Genomic DNA, 21,117 nt, shown 5'->3' on the forward strand with positions numbered 1-21,117 from the left:
AATTTTTATGTAAGCAAGACTGATTATATCAGCTCTGTCTTTATGAAAATATTTGTGCACCACATGACATGGAAGATGCTTAATATGATGTTTCTCTATGTAAGTTGACTAGGTATAGCCCGTGCCTCCGGCACGGTGAAAATCGCACTTGAATAAAATTATGGACAAACATAATAAAAAAAAATGATACATAAATTATTTCATATTATTAGTTATCATCCACAACGAACTTCTCGTTGAATATTTCTTCTTCAGACTACAGTAAATAACTAATTGCTAAATTCCTTCAAAACCCAAGTCAACGTATCAATCAACCAATAAAAAGCCATATTAACATCAGACGACGAACCCAAATACTAACCCGTTCAAAATCAACCACTTCGTTATTGAATCTTCATGATAAGAATTCATACGAAACTACCACTTGACAAAATTAAAGCAAAAAACTAAAAGAGTAGAAGGCCCATTACTTTAACCACTAAACAATTAACACATTCAAGAGGAAGTACTTAGAGATGGACATACCAATTAGCAATGACGAATAAAAGATTTGATTAAGACGTTTTTGGTGTATTTCTTTACCTCAATTTTTTCCCCCAACAATAATAATGATTTGAAACTGCCATCTACGCCAGCCCCATCCGCAGGTGCCAAATCAACTTGTAACTATTGCAAGAATTATAACCTAGCCTGAAATCGGGATGGCGTAGTTCATGACACGATGATAATGACCTGTAATACAATAGGTAGTATTATTACCACAGTAGGCTGCACTTTATGCATCTAAAATTGCAGTAATTAGTACCAACAACGTACCTGAAATGTTCTTCAATGTGATTTAACAAATCCCACAACTCATTCCAGTAAAATTAGGAATTATTGACATTATAAGTGTTATATGTTGTTTGATGTCGAGTAATATACATTAGCGAATGAACCAAGTGAAGGTCTCACATTTAGCAAGGAGACAAAAGAAGATGCAACAAAGAGACATGGTTATGGTTAACAAAATCCGTAGAGTATAAAAAATACCTTTATCTTACTCTATATTCGTAAGATGACTTTTCAACATACAGATTAATTCTAATCAATCTAACAAACCTGCAGGTAAAATGCGTTGCTAAAATCTCCTAAAGCTAGATTTGTTAGGAGAAATACATCATTACCCAAACAAATGAATGAGTTCTCACCTGGCTAACACTCTAGAGTTCAAACTTCGAAACCAAATTCAAAAAATGCATAAAGAAATCTCTTGTGTCTTTCGTCCAACAAATTATGTGCAAGAATTACAAAAGCAAACAAAAGACTGGAATGGGATGAAAAGAGAACCAAGCGGTATCGGAAAGAGGGGATGTTACATGTACAATAATAAGAGTTTCACATCATTACATTTAGGGGGGGGTAGTGGTTGGGGACATTGGGGGACATTTTCATGTCCCCCAATGTCCGTGTTATTGGTTGGGGACATTTGAAATGTCCCCAAATGTCTGTGTTATTGGTTGGGGACATTTCAAATGTCTCCAAATGTCCGTGTTATTGGTTGGAGACATTTCAAATGTCTCCAAATGTCTGTGTTATTCGTTCGGGACACGAAATTAGGGACATTTCAAGACAAATTGTTTTTGGGGACATTTGGAGACATTTTAGTGTAAATTTGGAGAGCTTTTGGAGAGAAAATGTCTCTCAAAATATGGAAGACACTTGGGGACATTTGAGTAAGGAAGATAATAAAAATAATTATTACCAAATCATATTATAATAATATTATCTTATTATTATATTACTACATTATTGTATTATTATTATTATTATTATTATTATTATTATTATTATATTATTATTATTATATATTTGAGTAAGGAAGGTAATAAAAATAATTATTATTATCAAATCATATTATTATAATATTATCTTATTAATATATTAATATATTATTGTATTATTATTACATTATATTATATTATATTACATTATATTATATTATATTATATTATTATATTATATTATATTATTATTATATTAATATTTAACAATATTAAATAATAAATATTTACCAATTGTCCATCAATGTCTACAGATATCTACAGATGTCTACGAAAGTCGAAAAATATATATTTGGAAATATTAATTAATTTTTTTTTATTTCATTATTGTATTATTATTATTATTATTATTATTATTATTATTACTATTACTATTATTATTCTTATTATATTATTATTATTATTATTATTATATTATTATTATTATTATTATATATTTGAGTAAGGAAGGTAATAAAAAATTATTATTATCAAATCATATTATTATAATATTATCTTATTATTATATTATATTATATTATATTATATTATATTATATTATATTATATTATATTATATTATATTATATTATATTATATTATATTATATTATTATATTATTATTATATTATTATTATATTATTATTATATTATTATATAAATTTTTAACTATATTAAATAATAAATATTTACCAATTGTCCATCAATGTCCACAGATATCTACAAATGTCTACAAAAGTCGAAAAATATATATTTGGAAATATTAATTAATTTTTTTTATTTCATATGGTAAGACGGTAATAATATTAAAAATAATAAATATCAACTAAATATCTATCAATGTCCACAGATATTCACGGATGTCTACGAAAGTCGAAAAATATATTTTCAAAGTAGTAGGGCAAATTTATTTCGTATGATTAGACAATAATGATTACATTAAAATAATAAATGTCTACCAACCGCCATCAATGTCCTCAGATATCCACAGATGTCCACAAAAGTCGAAAAATATATTATTGAAACATGAGTACAAATATATTATTTCATATGGTTTGACAATAATGATAATATTAAAATAATAAATGTCTATCAATTATCCTTCAATAATAATAATAATAATAATAATAATAATAATAATAATAATAATAATAATAATAATAATAATATCCACTACACATTTTGTCCATGGATTCAATATGTTGAAATGTCCCCAGGACATTTTGTCCATGAACCAAATGTCTTCAAATGTCTCTGAGACATTTTGTCTATGAATCAAATGTCCTGAAATGTCCATAAAGACATTTTGTCTACGGACAAATGTCCCGAAATGTCTTGAAATGTCTCTGGAACATTTTGTCTTTGAGTGTCCTCCAATGTCCTGAACCACTACCCCCCTTATATTATGTAGTGGTAAAACAGAATGAAGGAATAGAATTTTTGATGAAGGAATGGATAGACATAAATAAGGAAGCCCTAGTTAATAATAAGACCATAAAAATCAAGATCACATAATGAGAAACGAATAAAAGCCTTATCCTTAGGTATTTCGAAAACTGAACCAATAGAAAATTTTAAAAGGAGATGTGGCTGTTTTTGGTGTTGAATTGTCAGATATTGGAGTCGTAAAACCTCGTTTTAGTTAATTATATTCAAATAAGAAGATCAAAGACCACAAATGAGAAATTATTTGAAAGCCCAAAGATACACTTGAACCTTTCGATTTAGATAGGAAACCTTCGCATCCTGGTGATGTTCCATCGAAATTAGCTTCTGCAGAACCAATATAAACTACGGGCTAGAAGTTTTATTAACAAAAGAAAACCAATTAGAGAATGGTTAAGAATATAATTGAAAGAGAAATAGAGAAGGAAAGAAATGGAATACCTCAATACTTCATTGGTCAATAAGAAGTTTTTGTAACTCCCCATTTCTAGTGGCAGTGACGATGACATTCTCTAATACTCATCTGAAATTTCTTCACCAATTTCGTACTCAAAATTCTAAAAACTGACACCCATTACTCATAATTGAAAAGAACAATTGTTCGATCTCAAAACTTAAGAGCAATTATTTGGGTTTCCACCTCTCCCACCATGTTGAACCCCTAGATTTTTCATGAATTAGATAACGAAACAAGTAAAAGACAAGAAGGAAATGTTGAATACAAAAGGTCGAAATAAAAACTCAAAGATTAAATGAACGTTGAAAAGAGTATCAAACTAACCAATTTCTCCTTATCGTAGTACTCGGCTTTGAATGAGCTATACGCAATGTCTCTCCATCACAAGAGGTTTTCAAGAATTTCGAAAACCCTTGATTGACTTGCTACCAATACCAAAGTTGTTGATAATTCTTCAGTTGCGTTCTCAAACTTAGTCAAGGCTTTCAACTTTACCACCTGATTTCGCATAGAAAACCTTAAAGTCGTATATAACAAAACATTCAAACTAACAAACTTATTCTCATTTTCTTTTTGTTCTAAATCACACCCAATACCTAAAAATAGGTTATGAATCACTACCATACTGATTAGTCATTCAAATGACACTGACATGCAAATAATGATACCTTTCTGATGTACAAAATTCCTTCTAGAAGCACTGCAACAACAAAATTTTGTAAAAGTCAGAAACCCCTAAGTACAAAAATGATTAATCAGAAAAGAACAAAAATCAATACTTACATCAACTTTAGAAAGCTTTCCTTTATCAAAAACTTTGAACAGGCGACCCTGCAGAAGTTTCAAACAAAACGAACTTCTTTAAATTTCAGAAGACCTAAGATGAAATAAAAATGCAAAATTTATCAATAAACCGAAGAGCTAGCAACAATTTGTTAGAATTTAGAACTTGAAAATGATTGTGATCAATATTTACAGAACCCAAATAATATATTTCATGGTAATAACAACCTCATATTATAGTTTTTTCAAAATGGAATCTTCAATTAAATTCTTTCCGGAAGAACGACAAAGAAAATTGTACAATAAGAGATCCAAATAGGGTGACTCGTTTTTTCAAAGACCTCAGCGTAAATGACAACACCAACAAGAAGATCTAACAACCTGAAAGATTTCATGGGCCCATAATTCATAATGGGATGGAATTCTTAGTATCATCTTAGACTCGAGAAAAAAGGAGAGATATAACAGTATTGACTAAGGAAAAAAAACAAATGACTACCTTGGCAAAAGAATAAAATGATGGAGAGAACACAATATTCTGTTTCTGTTTTTTAAAATTTATCTCTAGTGAATGCTATGTTTTGTAAATATATATGTAGCAATGCTTTATAATTAGTGCTTGAAGACCATCGGTAAACTCTGAAATTGGAATCGATGAAAATTTGATTTACATGTGAGATAAACATATATTCTGTAAATTTTAAGAATGCAACCAGAATTTGATCATTAGCCAACGAATAAACAAAACAAAAGATCTCTATAACCAAAAATAAAAATCAATGTTATTTACTTTGATCTCAAGGTACCCTTAAATTATGAAGAGGATTAGGAACTGTATTGGTTCCCCTAATATCGTCTTCAAGGACGCTTTAATCATCTTGAGTAATACTACTACAATTATTTCTCTTTCCTTCAAAACACCTTCTTCTTTCCCATGCTCTAGTTGAGGCATTTTATCAAACATCTTGAAACCAATTTCAGATTTACAAGTTGTAAGAACATCTAATGAAGTTCTGATTCTCATAGGATGGGTAAATAGTAATAAGCTTTGGTGCAGGAAGCAAAATGGAAAGGTTACATAAGTTTATAAGCCTGAAAGAATTCTTCAACTCTTAAATGACATACCGTATCCAGAGTGCCTTCCTTTCCTCTTGGCCTCCTTCATCCGGCGAGCACGATCCCTAGAGTGGATCTTGGTGTGTTTTCCGATGATGAAACCATCTTTCACAAGCTTTCTTATATTTTGCCCTGTACTCCACAATTAACAAGATAAACTAATTAGTATGTAAAAGTACTCGAATATGAAATCAGATGTTCATTAATCCATTATTTTCATAATGATTTGGCCAATTGGTTCATTACTAAGAAAATTAAAACCCCAAAAGAAATATTTAACTTTTGAAAAATCATCATCTTGACCTATAACCTTGATTTTGAAGTTAATCAATAATCAACCTCACTTTCACCTAGTTAACTGGTTTCTTATTTCATTTTACAACCCTAAAAATATAAGATTTTAGCTACTTCCTGTAACTTTAGACCTACCCAACTACCTTTAACTCATAAAGACTGTTCATTTGGATCTCTCTATTAAAGAAATAAAGTAATTCATCCTGAAGATTTCGATATAAGGATGAGAAGAGAAAAATAGATAAGAAGAGTAAATGGAAGACATAATGAAGAAGCAGTAGGTTCTTTGAGGAACACCATCGGACAGGGAGATGAGGGGTTTTGGCATTCGTTTCAGCTCATATGTAGAAGGCGCGACAGTTGGTGGGGCGTTGAATGACATCAACGATTAGGATCCACCTTAGATTAGAGGGTAGCATCATCCCCATTTACTTCATCCTAGTCACATGTCCATATGGCTGTCCAAATAAGCCCAATGGTGCATTTATTTTGTCCTAATCATCAAAAACCTGTTCTGTTTTGTTATATAGATTAGGGGAAATAAGAATATTATCCCGGGTGAAATATTTTAAAGGGAAGATGTGAAATTTAGAAGGTTTTTCGGAAAAATAAATTTTAAGGGGAAAAAAAATATTTCTTCTTATTCTTCAACTCCGGCCACCACCTCCAGCCGCCACCACAAATACCATTTTTGTCCTATTTTTTCTTCTTACTCTATCTCTCACCGTCCCTCTCTCTCTCTCACACGATATCTCTCACTAACAAGCCCCCTCTCTCGCGACATCTCTCCCACTCTATGAAGAAATTCGAGGTGTCTTGAAGATCTTTTTGGAGAATAGCATTCGTGATGTTGTCACTTACACTGAACATGCTCGCCATATGATTGTAACAACCATGAATGTCGTGTAAGCCCTAAAATGTTAAGGAAGAACTCTTTACGGTGTCGATGGTTAATTTTTATTTATTCTAGCGCGTCAAGATCATGTATATATCTAAGGTTAAGTTGAATCTTCTTTAATGAATTTTAGGATTTTGTTAGAAACTTCACTCAGATCTAAATTCTTTTAGAAGTATGTGTGATTTTTGTTGATGAAGTCTTGAATGTTGAAATTAAGTGCAAAGGAAGTTTTATTCCATTAATTTTAGGATTTTTGAGTTTAAGGTCCAAAAATAGGGGGGTAATGAGTCATATATCCACTCCTAAATCAATAAATAAAGTAAAACCAAAATAAACCGAAAATGTAAAATAAGTCCAAAAATTAACTATTTGGTGGGCCCCATGCATCAATCCTTTAATTATCTCTCATTTTTGTCCTTTCATAAAATATTTTTTAACCATTGATAAACCAAAGGTTTATACTGGTTAAGTTAATAACTCTTTCCATAAATTTTATGAAAAAATATTTATGTTGGATATTTAATACCAATCTTTATTTCCATAAATATTTAACCAAATCAGTGGATATTTAACAAAAACGAGTTGCCCTCTAAAAAAACGAGTTTCTATCTACAAATTCGTTTGTAAGGTATGCCCAACTTAAATTGATCGTTAGAATCTATAAATCTCAATTACAACTTATATAAGATTAACAGTAATAAAGAACTATCCAAACAACATAAAATGATGTAAAACATTACTCAAAAACCCATGCGAAAAATAAGTTGATTGAATGATGATCATTTTATAAAGGGTAAAGTTTAGTACCAAAACCCAAAGGCCAATGGGAAATATGACTTCAAACACTCCTAACAACAATACATTAGTAATATTAGTCAGCTAATATTTTATATTTTACACTGGTCAGGTTTATTATCTTATAAAATATAATTTTTGGTTTAACTTAACGTTTTGTTTTTATTTAGGTTCATTACTTGGTTCAATAATTTTTAGTTAAATTTTTCGAGAAACTTGTTAGCTTTTATTTTGTGTACTATATATATAAGATTATATATTAAATACATATTATATATGAGAAAATTGGTTGTTTAGGCTAAACAAAATTGGTACATGCCCAAAAGCCACTAGAATACCAGCATGGCCATTTAGGCCAAAATAATATGGGTTAGTGGCACCTTAAGCCAAAATAATATGTCTTAATAATGAAGAAATGATTTTATTTGGCTTAACATGGTTTCTTTACTTAGATTAAGATTTGGTTTTTGTTTTCTTGTATGATATTCGATTTGAGATAAAAGCCGAATAGATTAAATTTGATTTACATGGTTTCTTTAGTTTGATTTGGTTGTAAATCTGTGCTAGTTAGACTAAGTTATAGATCTCTTTTTATTTCAACTCTCCAAATCAAAGCTAACCTAAACGAAAACTTCATTTTTTGTGTCTGATATTTGCAGTTTTCGCTTGATTTTTAAGATTAATTATCAATTTTTGGTTAATTTTTTTTCTTTTTTTTTGTATTTTAAACAAAGTACTGTTTGTTTAGACAAGCTATTGTTTTTTTGGTACAAACTAATATTTCTTGGGACAAAACAATTGTGATAAGTTGCCAACAACCCTTGGTTGGAGTGGTATAAGGTATAGTCTTCCACCTTAGAGGTCAAGGGTTCGAGGTACCCTAAACAATTAATTAATTTTTTATAATTTCGATAAATTGGATTATTGGTAAAAGCTAGTCTTTTTAGTACCACATAGTGCTTAATCGTAAAAAATGTGTTTTTTGATGGAACAAAATGGTGTTACATTGATACAATCTGTTATTGTATTTGTGTTTGTACCTTTTCTCACGAAATCCCCGGAATTCCTCCAAGCTTTTAGTCAGGCATAGACCCATTAATCGTTCCAAAATACTTCTCAACAGATTTACAAAAAATGGCAAAAAAACGTCTATTTGATTACTACCATAAGAGCAGGCCTTGATCCAGATACACAGACACACACGTATATATGTATATGTGTTTTCTTAAGGACAAATTTGTTTAAAATGTTTATTTGATACATATTGATGATTGAATACGATATTTATTTATTTCAGTTAATCCATATATCAACGGTAAACTAAAAGATAAATATGGAATTAGAGCTTAAACTGTCTTCTTCTCACAAGCACAACAATCTTCAGGGACAAAGCAATATCCCCCTTCTTTGTACCCTTTGTCGAGGCATAATTTATTGCAAGATGGAACGCATATAGGAATGCAAACCGTCCCATTTGGAAAGATCGCCATATTTTCCAGTACTTTCTGCCCACCTGATTACCATCACAAAATCCCAAAATTAATTATATGACAGTCGTGAGCATCATTGTCGTAACAGTAAAAAATACTAATATTATTTTGTCAAAATATTTTGAAAAAAGTAATTATCAGTTTTATAACATCTATTTCTTTTTATAAAATGAAATCGATAATTACAGCAGAAAAATACTATCATGACATCGAGAAGTTGATGTGGACATAGGAAAATACTAATATTTTCTACTGACACTACCAATTCTACTGTGGACTAAAGTAAATAATAATTTTATGTGATGCGAGAAACGAAAAGGATAAGAGTTATACCAGCTGAGGCCGAGACCGTAGAGGCGATGAGAAGAAGGGCAAACATAACCCAAACTTGTACGAACTTGGCTATTTGTTTGTACCTTATAAAAGTGGGTAACTGGTTAGTGTATTTATAGGAGAGATAAGTACCTAGGTATACAACTTCTTACTAGAATCATGCAACTCCCAACTTCAACGGCTAAACATGGAAGATTGATGAATACACAAGATTTACAAGATTATGATGAAAATAATGTAGAAATCTTCAAGATTCACCCTTAGATTTGCTAGTGTGTGTGTATATATATATATACATTATGTATGTAATAAAATAGAAGGGAAAACGATGACTGGGACAAACATCCTTTTTTTTAGAAAAATGTATTGTCTAGAAGCCCTTCTCAAAATTTAAAATATAGTCATTTGTAGAAATAAAGTTACCTATTCAAAAAACAATAATCGTTTCCTTCTTAGAAATCAAATACTAATTTAAGAAAAAAAGAAACAAAATAAATTTCAAGAGTTAAAAAAAGAAGTTAAAAACTCTCCCTCTCAATAAAATAATAAGTAATTTAAGAGAAAAGAAACAAAAAAATAATAACTAATAGAAATCTTGTCTCTCTCAATAAATTTCGTAACATTTGATTGATACTAGGGCACGGGATATACCCTAGTCTATATAACAAAAAAAAACTTATTTTGCTGACTGGGACAAAATAAATGCTGCTGACTAGACAACCATATAGGTATAGGTGCTGACTCAACAACCACTTAGATATATGACAAGGACAATTCTCATCGTTTTATCTGATTCACGTTCGTTGTTTCCCCATCATAACTGTTTTCATTTATTCTCAAAACCCTTAACCTCCTACTTTCTGTTCAATACCTCTCATACTACCAAGCTTCATCCCCGTTTACCCCTTTCATTTACCCTCATAACGTCCTCTATTTTACCCTCATTTAAAACACCATTTATTCTATCGTATGTCACTGGCTTCTCTCTTTACAACGTTCTCTTGATATTCTCGATTTTCAGAAAAGAAACTGAAATAATGATGAAGAAATAGTGAATTTGACACCGTTAGGACTTAGGATGCTGACACAGTTTATCAGACCATGCTACTTTTTGGGTCACTTTTTTTTTTCTCTCTCTCTCCCTCTCTTATAATTAGGGTTGGGATTTACAAGGGGTTTTGCTGAATCACAACATGAAGAATTAACATTCCTAGAGATAAGTATTCTTATGTTGGAGAAGGCCTATCAATGTTTTAATTGGTTTCTCCAATTAGCCAGGTTTTTTACCCTCTCTCCTCAATCGTATTTTTTCCTCATTTACTCTTCTTTCGTATTCTTACCATAATAAATTTTGGTTGACTCAAATTTTTTTTTTATGTTATTTACTAGGTATAGCCCGTGCCCTAAGGGCACGGGAAAATGCTTTTATAACATCATAGGAGGCTCAAGTGAAGATGTACTAACTAAAGACATTCACATCATAGAAAGTTAAAATGAAAAACAACATACCAACTGAAACCATCATTTAACTTCTTTTGTGATTTCATAACCCGTCTCTTATTTAATGAACTATTAATTTAAATTAGGTAGGTTAGACACCGTATAATATAAGCAATACGATTCCTCCGTAACGTAGTCGGGGTGATAGTCCATTAAAAATTGAAGATAGTTAATTTTAGTTCATCTCTCAATACAAAATTCGTAAACCTATTGGACAAGATAAAATAGAACTGTATAAATGGTTGAATCCATTCATTATTTAAAGGAAATCTAACACCCGAGGTAAAGTCATCAGCATCTGAAGGTCAACAATTCAACAACAACGACATCATAATTTATCTATGTAATAGACACAAACCCTCCAAGTACTGCAAATCCATTCATAGAAAAATCATGCACACTTAGAAAAAGAAGAAAAGTAACAATGCACTAAAAAACCAACTCATTGAGTTTACTTACATATCTTGCTCACGTTCTTTTATTAGTGGAGTCTTTGCAACACAAGTAAATGCATCATCAACATTTAAATCTTCTTTTTCGGATGTTTCGAAATAGGTTATGTTCCCCCTGTTTGCACACTAATCCTTTGCTTTCTTCTCAGAGACCTGCAGGAAGATGGGTAGTTAGAAACTTGGTGATGTATAAGATGAAACAAAAGCAAATACAAATATTCTATTTATTTATTTTCTATATATTATGCTGCCATTCCTTACCACTCTTGATGTTTCCATCGTCTATATCAACCTTATTTCTGAGCAAGACAATTGGGGAAGTTTTGGGGTCCACTGGACTTGCCTGAAATACAAAACCGATGCAAACAAAATTAAGAAATAAGAACACAAACATGTAAAATGATTCAATAATGATAGGTCAACATAGTTTTTGGTGACACAAAAAGACATAGAACCTCATTGTGTAGATTTAACTGTGCATCCACAAAAAAATGAGGATGAACGATTAGAAGATATTGTGTCAAGTAGTGTCTCAGAAAAATGTGTGTCGACTTAGGATCGCCCAGAAGGTTTTACATAGTTCAAGTAACAGGTAGATGATTTTAAGGTCAAATAGCTAGAAAAAGAAGTAACCAATTACCACTTTGGGAGATGGGAACATCAGGATAGCTCAAGATGAGGCGATATGAATTGCGTTAATTTAGGCATAAAGGATAGTGTCAACTTGATACTTGAAGAAGTCACAGACACAAAGGCATACACATGCTATTTCAGACCTTTGAACATATTCAGTACAAAGAATTTTGGAATTCGAATATGTGAAATGAATCCAATGAAATTTTGTCGTGGGTACTGGCTATATAGTGGAACTCACTACGAGAGCCCTACTCGGACAGGTTGGGAGTAGGTAGAGTTACTTGAGAGTACTCGGCCTTGAACGTACATACAGTTTTAAGTTTATGTCTAGAAAAAAAAAGTGCTACGAAATTGTATAAAAAATTATTTCTCGGTCTCAACTCTATAAGATAAACTTGTATGCAAAATAGAAATCATAAAGCTAAACGATAATTTCAATGATAAATGCTTTTTATTTTACTGAATTACTCGGACATGGAAGTCCTCACCCTACTACAGTGAAGTACTTGAACTACACCAAGTATGGGGAAAATCTCTACTCGCATAGGCTCTACCATGATAGCGAGTAGGTCCATGTTGCTCGGGAATACTTGGCAAGGCATTTTACGAACACCTAAGGTAGAAGAGTTAGCCAACAAAAGGAATGATCGTTAACAATTAACCATTACATAGATTAACTAAATCAACCTAAAACAAGCTTTCAATGAATCCATTATCGTCACTATAAGAACCTGTTATAGATATATTAAAGCATAGATCTACCTGTCTGAGAAACTCCTCACGCCAATTGTCGAGACTATCAAACGATTTGAATACATTTACATCATAGACTAAAACGCAGCAATCTGCCTCTCTATAAAATGCAACACCTAGGCTTTGAAATCTTTCTTGCCTAGATGTCTCCCAAATCTAGCAGTCCAAACATGATCTCATCCATCAACAACAATCTTAAATAATCATAACAATGAAACGAAAAAAAAATATTACTCTTAAATCGAATAAAACTCAGAAACCCACTTGTAATCTTATAATCCTATCATCAATCTGTAAGTACTTCGCAATGAAATCAGCACCAATAGTAGCTTTATATTGCTGACTAAATTTCTAACGAACATATCTAGAATTACAGTTAAAAACCCAAATTGCTGAATCTAATTTCAGTAAAAACCCTAATATAAACCAATGGTTTCATTTCATACACCAATCTCAAGTATCACAAGTCTCAACAAAAAATTTAAAGTTATAAAATAAAAATTAGCAATGCTATATATAAACTTGAGCTTGATATTATGAAACAGACCTGTAGAACGGACGATTGACGGATGCGGATGAGGCACAAGATGATTCCGCTGACAAAGACATAACAAACCAATAGAACATATTAGGAATGGAAACTTGAACTTCATATTATGAAACATGATATGAAATTGAAACTGTGACATGAAATTGACAAAGAGAAAGACATATCCTACCTGACAATTAACCCCCAAACATTGAAGTTGTTTCAAGGTGGACAATCTTTTTTTTTCTGAACAATCTTTATAGAAAGGCAGGCCAAAAAATTTTCGTTAAGACTATCTTACCTTGAGAAGTTAATACATTTTACATTTATTCTTAAATATAATGTAAAATGAACAAATTTGAAACTTACTATATAGAATCTATTCAAACAAACATATTAGACTCAATTGAAGCCAAGTTAGAATTAAACAAGCTAACATTACCTGCAGTATTTGGCCAAAACTTGTATTATGAATGCATTTGAAAAAGAAAAATTGTTAATTGCAAGAAAGATAGAGTAACTTTCATAGAACTTGGTATTGACCAAGCTCTGCCCAAAAACGTATTAATCCCTTCAATCCCAAAAGAAGAAGATGAGTAATTACGCCCGAGAAAATTATCTACCGAGCATACAAACAAAACAACGATAGAGATAAGACTTATAAAGTTATAAGTGATTTACATTTCGCGAAAACTCTTTGCATTAGAAAGATAAGAAATGTTAAGAAAAAACATGATATTACTGTATCCATCTATATACTTTTTATACACAAATCAATGTTTAATTGGTAAGATAAGAAACAAAAGATGTTTCTAGAGAAGAAAAAACGGTTATAAATCGTTAATCAAATCAATGTTGCCTTAATGATATGATTTTGGTATGGCAAATGTGGTCAAGAGGGAGAATTACTGTCCCGATCAAGCACATGTAGTCTTCAGCTCATAAGAAACTACAACTAATGAGTATAACTTATTGTTTGGAAATTGTTTTTCCGCGAAAGAAGTTTTAACGTTGTGTTTTATAAAGGATCAGTATATTGACATTGAAAAGAGCTTACCAATTCAAACTTTTCCAAAAATGCAAAGATATCCAAAGGGAGTACTGAAGTTCACAACGCCTCCTACAAAAATGCAAGTCTAGCATAACGAAATAAAAGCGTTAGTGGAAAATTTTGAAGACAACTCATAGATAATACTACATCTCTGTATGATGTACAAACTTGTAAGGTTGCCTTGGTAGGAACTCGGAACTTGATTACAGCAGAGAAGGCTTGGTATCCACTTTAACTTAAGAATACTGAATGAAATAGTGTGAAACAATGGAACCACTAATACCATATTTTTGTTAGTTTCATTTCATAGTCAAAATAAAGCAAAAAATGGCTCCATCAATAAAGTATTGAAATGAAAAGAGAGATTGAACTCACATATCACACCTTTCCCATGATTTTGAGGTGTTATCCCTTACAAATTCGAAGACATCAAGAGCCCAACTATCATCAGTAAATGTGGTGTATGCTAAATCGTAGCAGAACCAAACCGAGCCCAAATGAACTCTTGAAAAGTACTCATGTGAATCTTTCCAGTTCCAGGAGGTTCAAATAACAATATTCCTCTACAAGGCTCTAAAAGTCCCTTAAAAAGGATCTGATCTATGAAGAGGAAACATTACTAACCGTTAAAGTTAATCTTTAGTCCTATCTAAAACACCAATGTCTGCAAATGTTACTCCTCTCTCATTTACAGGGATACTTCAAGTCGTATTCGGATCTCAAAGTCGTTTTCAGGAACAACTTGTCAATGAAGTAAACAAATAAAACATCATTCAGACTATAAAATAGTAAGATCAAATTCATTTAGATTGTGAAGTAGTTGAACTTACAGCACTTTCGATGAAGTTGATGCGGCGTTCTTTGGAAATAAAACACCACATTAGAACACCTTATTTAGAGTCAAAAGAAATATATAATATCAAGCAAATTGGAAGCCACACTACTTCGGGACTGATTGAGGACTTTCATCGAACAACTGGAGGTCATAGTAAACAATTTTATGAGATAGAAACTAAAAACAACAAACATATTTCTGAAATACAAAGTAAAAAAACACTCAAGTTTCTAATTTAGTTATGAAGGTTAACAGAGGAGGTTCAATGAAAACGAACATGTTTTACCTTGAAATTGTCTCACCATTCTTCTGAGATATGGACACTGTCAAGAAGGTATGTATAATACTTAACTACTACTTCATATGTTTCCTTATCATAATCTATTTTCAGTTCTAGATTCTGGGGAATTTAGGTCCAAAAATTGCGAGCCAAAACTGTACTGAAAGGAATAGTTATTCCAAGATCGCACAAACCTTGATGTTACTCCAAACTCCAAAATCGACTGAAAAATAGAAGCAGACCTAAATCCGTTAGAAACTCGGATTAGAAAATTTATTTAAACATCAAATAAACCTCAACTCCATAATACCTATCATCAACTTGATTCATTATACCCTGAAATCAGAAGCATGAAGAGAAATTTATCGTTAGTTGAATCAGAACCCCAAAATATAGAGAGTTGAATCAGAACCCAAAATTAAATGCAGTCACCTTGATTTAACTGTACCCTGAAATCAGAAGCATGGACATAGGAGAATTTGTTAGTTGAATCAGAACCCTAAAATTGAATCTGGAGAACAAAATAACATAGAGAGTTGAAATCTAAATAATTAGAGAATCTTCAATCGAAGGAAATGATTCAGATGCACCCACTCTTAATGGATTAGAACCCTACAACATAGATTTGAATCAAAACCCTAAAACTAAATTGTTTTACCTTGAAATCATCTAATGCTGGATTCAGATGCAACCACTCTTAATGCTTCTTGAGCTCTTTAAGGTGATTTAATGAGGGTAAAAAAGAGGGTGTAGTATGAGATTGAAAAGGAAGAAGATGGAGGATATTGTAACCGCATAACGAAAAGAGAGATAGAGATAGGGGAAGAAACCGATCAGGTGAAGCATTTGGGAGGTGCGTTTTGTTAGATTGGGGAGAAGGTTAGTAACGGAACGAAATTTATGAAGAAGATTGATATTCGGCAAAGAAAGAAAACTGTAACGCGCGAACCGAGTTCATCCGTGCAGATTATGATTTTTGACGGTCTCGATTAAGCAGTCCATTTACTTCCTTTTACTCGGTGGGTCAAAAATAATAATAATTTTAGGGCGGGTAATAGATCAAAAGGTGAGGATAGTATCAAAAACACAACGAACGACTGGATTTGTCTTTCGACTTGTCCCAGTCAGCACAAAACATTGTGTTTTGTTATATAGACTAGGTATAACCCGTGCCTCCGGCACGCTTAAAATTAGATTCATATGTAAATTCTTGATAAGTAGATGTTATATTAAGAATTTATCCCTTTGGTAAATTTCTAGTTAGGACTTAGAAGACAATAATAAAGGAATCAACATAATCAACTTACTCAAAAGTTTATTGTTCCGGGACAATAATGAAGGAACAACTCAAATTGATGTGTTTTTTTTTCAACAAAAAAAATTGATGTGTTTTTGCTCATTTTTCGTTTTAAATTAGAAACTCATCACTTATTGTAATACTTTTTCCACTCCCCCACTCATTTTATGAGTAAACAATTGGAAAACTACCAAATATTAATGAACCTGCAAAATACAAAAATTGCACTTGCAGGATGGAAGCAGAGAACATGTTGTATATGGTACCTGTTTTCGCACATAAACCTTTTTCGCAAGCTTCAATCAACAGCATCCATATGCATTAAATAGGTAAAAGAAATGTCCAACATTCCAAATTAATTAACCTTAGTAACAACGAACTTGTCTATTACATACACAGAAGTTATTGAAAGATAATCCTAACATGTTATTGATTTGGAACACCTTAAGTAATGAAAACTTTTATAAACTTTATTAATGCGATGAAATGAAGCATCTAAGTCTTTTTAAACCAAATTATATAGGATACCAGTGTAGAGTAAATGTAAAGAAGACAACAATAATACGGAAAACTTTAAGTCAATTACAATCTAATACCACAATTACAAGTGAATATTTGAGCATCATAGAGAATAATACAGTAAGAGATTTTACAATATTAAGAAAACTCTGAAAACCAGAAAACAAATATTCCATAAATAAAATGAGATAGTTTATCGACAGATAACTAAAATTAAGCTGGAATGCTTCAGTGTCGTGGTTGTTGGCTGCAAGTGTGATTTGAATCAAGACCAAAGTATTAAGCGTAACTTAAAATAAACACATAAAAAGTTGTATGAAATATATCAGAGGACAGAGATCGTAGGAGGTAAAAAATAGGAGAAAATTGAACCTCTGGAGATAGAGAGGGGGATAAGAAATTCCAAACTGACACGCTTTTTCCGATGTTCAACCAAGAAAACCTCAGTTGCATATATGATGCCTTACCTAATTGCGGTTTCCCATTTAGAGACCCACCAAGATCATACAAATTAGAAAATATATGATCAATCTTTAAGGAATTGATTTTAACAAAAAAAAAAAGTTAAGTCAGTAGAGCTTACAATAGCCTCCCCTATAACAACACCTAGTGCATGACAATGAAACTTTTCGTGAAAAAAAGTTCATTTCATTCATTAGAGAGAAAAAAAAAGTTCAGTCACTAATGCTCACAATATTTACTAAATACAGTAAGTCACATCCGACACTATTTTACATGCTACAATTACGTGAACGACAGAAATCATTTACATCACAAAAGCATCACTGTAATCTAAGGGAAAACTAAGTTATTAGTAACATCGATTCTAGCTCAAAATCACGTGAGAAAGCTTAAAAACATAATGAAATTGCTAACAATAGTAGAAAGAAGTCCAACTCAAGGTGTATAGTGTGTCATAAAAGCTTTATGTGGAACCAAGAAAGGGCAATATAGTTGGATCAATGAAAACAAAGAAAAGGCTCTAAAAGATCTACTATCAAATTAATGTTTTGGTTGAAAAATCCCTAATTTTTAACTTGAATCAAGTAACAATATAAGGATAAGAAATTGTTAGTGAACTCTCTATTCACATATATTGGTCGCTGAAACAGAAGGATCGGACTAAGGCTGGATGTTTGATCCTTATTCACAACTTCCTGCAGTCCTGAAAAAAAAAGTTGTCTATATTTCAAGTTAATGCAAACCCATAATTAGATTAGCTAAAAATTGAATACGGATGAAGTACATCCCCAAATTCTAAAACTCATTTCAAAATAAATATACAAACAATCGAAAACATCATTCAACTTTAAAGAGGAGGTAACAATTTCACCTCAAATTTGTAAAAAAATTCTTCTTTGTAGGTCCACAAGCATTATAATGTAATTGAATACGGATGAAGTACATCCCCAAATTCTAAAACTCATTTCAAAATAAATATACAAACAATCGAAAACATCATTCAACTTTAAAGAGGAGGTAACAATTTCACCTCAAATTCGTAAAAAATTTCCTCTTTGTAGGCCCACAAGCATTATAATGTTGAACTGATCAAAACCTGTAAAGCCACAAACAAAATCCGATTTAGATAGCAAAAGATACAAAAAAAAGATAATGATTCGAAAAAGAAATTAAAAACACATTTTTGTACTTTGATTCTATATGGTAAGAATTTTTGCCATATCTAAATCCTACCCAAGGATTGTTGAAGCATTAGTAAAGTTCCAAATGGGTATTTTTATGGGATTTGAACGGAGAGAGAAAATTTTGTTATGTTCCACTGAATAGTGATCAATGATCAACCTATAAAAATTATCAAAGACTTAGATCCCTAAAATCACTAATTCTCTTGAGTATCAAAGATGATAAGCTTTAGAATGTATGTAACATTACCAACAAAACCCTAATCTATCAGCACCTAGAAAATCAAAATACTAAATCCTACTTTCCAATTGAGTATTTGAAGATTAATATGTAACAAAATAACATAAGTTATGAATAAGATAATTGAAGATCAAAAAATCATACTCTAGAACCATGGTTGCAACAGCTCGTAGTCGCTTCTTTGAAGATTAGGGATTTTGGTTTGGTTTTATGGCTTCAATATAGGTTTCAATCGTTTGGATTTCTGGATTTAATGAGGTGATTTGTGCAGATTTGAGAAGGAACAAACGCTTACGGACATAATGACCGAATTAAAAAGATGATTCATAATTTCTATAGACATAAATTCTCTAACGTCCCCACAGCTATGATGAAGATAAGGTTCGATTGTTTCTTTTTCATTGATAACGTGTGAACGAAGGAAGATAAGGCGGGTAGGGAGTTGATGAATCCCAGATTAAGGGTCCTATTTACCCTCTATCATTAAGTGGGTGATTAAATTTGGGAGGGTAATGGATCAAATGGTATGGATTGCATAAAAAACGCAACCGACGATCGGATTTGTGTTTCGGCTTGTCCCAGTCAGCACAAAACATTGTGTTTTGTTATATAGATGTTTCTTATGTTCATCTATTTCTTCTAATGCTTTCCAATGTGTTTCTTATGCTATATCTTTACTCAATTCTATACCATGATCTATTTGAGAGACTCCAACAATTAATTTAGGTATTGCTTACCTTTCCATCTTAAAATATGTATGAATTTGATATGTTTATGAAAATCTTAGTTTTTTGGGAGTTGGTTTTCTTTAACCTAAGAAATAAAAAATGTCAAAGAAACTGGCAAATGTTCTAAGAGTAATGAAATTGAACAACTCTATTACCAAAGTGCCATTGACATCTCTGTACAACCATGACTACATTTGAATTTATGAGCTAAAAGACCTAAAAATAGAAAATTTCTGGATTCCCTGTATTTTAGATAGAACGATGTTTTAGGCTCGAAAGAAACTGAAGCATTATATTTAGAAGGACTAATTATTAATTCTTATGAGCGCGACTCAACATAATGTTGATTGTTAGCGGTTTGTACAACTCTAACCTTACTACAGATAACCATCTCAACACTTGATTATCTCGCTCTTAACTTTGCATCTGACTACATCTTGCGGCGTAAATGAAGGTTGAGGAAACCAACGCCAAACGCTAGAGGTGTGAAGAAGTCTCACTGTTATCGTCATGCACGATCACTCTCCTGTATGAACAATTTAACCTTTTCGAAACAGCTATTTACATAGTCATATAGACGCCCCATTTGTCTGTTGTATTTTTTGTTCAACCAGTGAAATGAGGGAATACTAGAAAAGAATTATGGATTTCTCTCCACAGAGCTGAGGTACTAAACTTTGATCATCGGAACGCCCTTTCAGCATTCAGTCTGTGAAATTGCTGAAGATTTCAAGGTAAACTCAATGTTGAACTTACCCCTCTATTTCTGTCAGTTTCTCCATATAAGTTACAGTTTTCGATTACCATGATTACGTAAGTGTGAATTATTGATTTTCATGTTTCTGTACTGTTACTTCATGAAGCAAGTATACCATCATGATCTTAAGTTGGAAAACACACTGTTGGATGGAAAACTCAACTCCATTGTTGAAGATATGCGACTTTAGGTACTCGAACGTACGCATTGCCCTTTCGATAATTGTACTGATGGTGTATTAGGTTCACCAGCAACTTTAGTGTCACATAATTTATATGTAAGCAAGACTGATTATATCAGCTCTGTCTTTATGAAAATATTTGTGCACCACATGACATGGAAGATGCTTAATATGATGTTTCTCTATGTAAGTTGATTAGGGGAAATAAGAATATTATCCCGGGTGAAATATTTTAAAGGGAAGATGTGAAATTTAGAAGGTTTTTCGGAAAAATAAATTTTAAGGGGAAATAAAATATTTCT

At 31.7% G+C, this 21,117-nt stretch overlaps 1 protein-coding gene and 4 long non-coding RNA genes across 16 annotated transcripts; all 5 read right to left on the bottom strand.

The window, feature by feature from the left end:
- Positions 1–174: 174 nt before the first annotated feature.
- Positions 175–1,388, bottom strand: LOC147550414 (uncharacterized). The gene is made up of 2 exons (XR_015237876.1): positions 817–1,388; positions 175–732 (listed from the first exon to the last, which is right to left on the bottom strand). It is a non-coding gene; the product is annotated as an uncharacterized LOC147550414 (long non-coding RNA).
- A 1,817-nt stretch (positions 1,389–3,205) lies between these two features.
- On the bottom strand, positions 3,206–6,225 carry LOC147550415 (uncharacterized). Of its 6 annotated transcripts, XR_015238980.1 has the most exons (8): positions 6,041–6,225; positions 5,613–5,735; positions 4,987–5,126; positions 4,488–4,581; positions 4,373–4,404; positions 4,029–4,202; positions 3,689–3,908; positions 3,206–3,599 (listed from the first exon to the last, which is right to left on the bottom strand). It is a non-coding gene; the product is annotated as an uncharacterized LOC147550415 (long non-coding RNA). The 6 variants fall into 6 exon arrangements; XR_015238978.1 differs by lacking the exon at positions 4,987–5,126 and having other exon boundaries at positions 3,206–3,574; positions 4,488–4,535; XR_015238981.1 differs by lacking the exon at positions 4,987–5,126 and having other exon boundaries at positions 3,206–3,592; positions 4,488–4,535.
- Positions 6,226–8,826: 2,601 nt separating this feature from the next.
- On the bottom strand, positions 8,827–9,599 carry LOC147550416 (uncharacterized). Its single transcript, XR_015236719.1, has 2 exons — positions 9,414–9,599; positions 8,827–9,103 (listed from the first exon to the last, which is right to left on the bottom strand). It is a non-coding gene; the product is annotated as an uncharacterized LOC147550416 (long non-coding RNA).
- A 1,545-nt stretch (positions 9,600–11,144) lies between these two features.
- Positions 11,145–16,342, bottom strand: LOC147550417 (ras-related protein Rab7-like). 7 transcript variants are annotated; one of them, XR_015237978.1, is made up of 11 exons: positions 16,066–16,278; positions 15,644–15,672; positions 15,165–15,310; positions 14,710–15,075; positions 14,515–14,610; positions 14,341–14,419; positions 13,474–13,538; positions 13,302–13,350; positions 12,764–12,910; positions 11,627–11,708; positions 11,145–11,518 (listed from the first exon to the last, which is right to left on the bottom strand). XR_015237978.1 is itself a non-coding variant. In XM_086670221.1 (10 exons), the coding sequence occupies exons 5-10, from the start codon at positions 14,618–14,620 to the stop codon at positions 11,511–11,513; spliced, it is 471 nt and encodes a 156-aa protein (XP_086526347.1). In that variant the 5' UTR covers positions 14,621–15,075; positions 15,165–15,310; positions 15,644–15,672; positions 15,760–15,898; positions 16,108–16,331; the 3' UTR covers positions 11,145–11,510. The 7 variants fall into 7 exon arrangements, 5 of the variants coding, with proteins under 5 accessions (XP_086526347.1, XP_086526348.1, XP_086526346.1 ...); XR_015237977.1 differs by lacking the exon at positions 16,066–16,278 and adding an exon at positions 15,760–15,882; XM_086670221.1 differs by lacking the exon at positions 13,474–13,538 and adding an exon at positions 15,760–15,898 and having other exon boundaries at positions 14,515–15,075; positions 16,108–16,331.
- A 1,008-nt stretch (positions 16,343–17,350) lies between these two features.
- LOC147550418 (uncharacterized) lies at positions 17,351–19,433 on the bottom strand. The gene is made up of 3 exons (XR_015238761.1): positions 19,294–19,433; positions 18,758–18,823; positions 17,351–18,430 (listed from the first exon to the last, which is right to left on the bottom strand). It is a non-coding gene; the product is annotated as an uncharacterized LOC147550418 (long non-coding RNA).
- Between the last annotated feature and the right edge of the window lie 1,684 nt (positions 19,434–21,117).

Source organism: Eschscholzia californica, unplaced genomic scaffold (genome assembly GCF_041429995.1).
Source record: "Eschscholzia californica isolate CP2 unplaced genomic scaffold, dmEscCali1.0.p SCAF_3, whole genome shotgun sequence".
Classification (NCBI taxonomy): domain Eukaryota; kingdom Viridiplantae; phylum Streptophyta; class Magnoliopsida; order Ranunculales; family Papaveraceae; genus Eschscholzia; species Eschscholzia californica.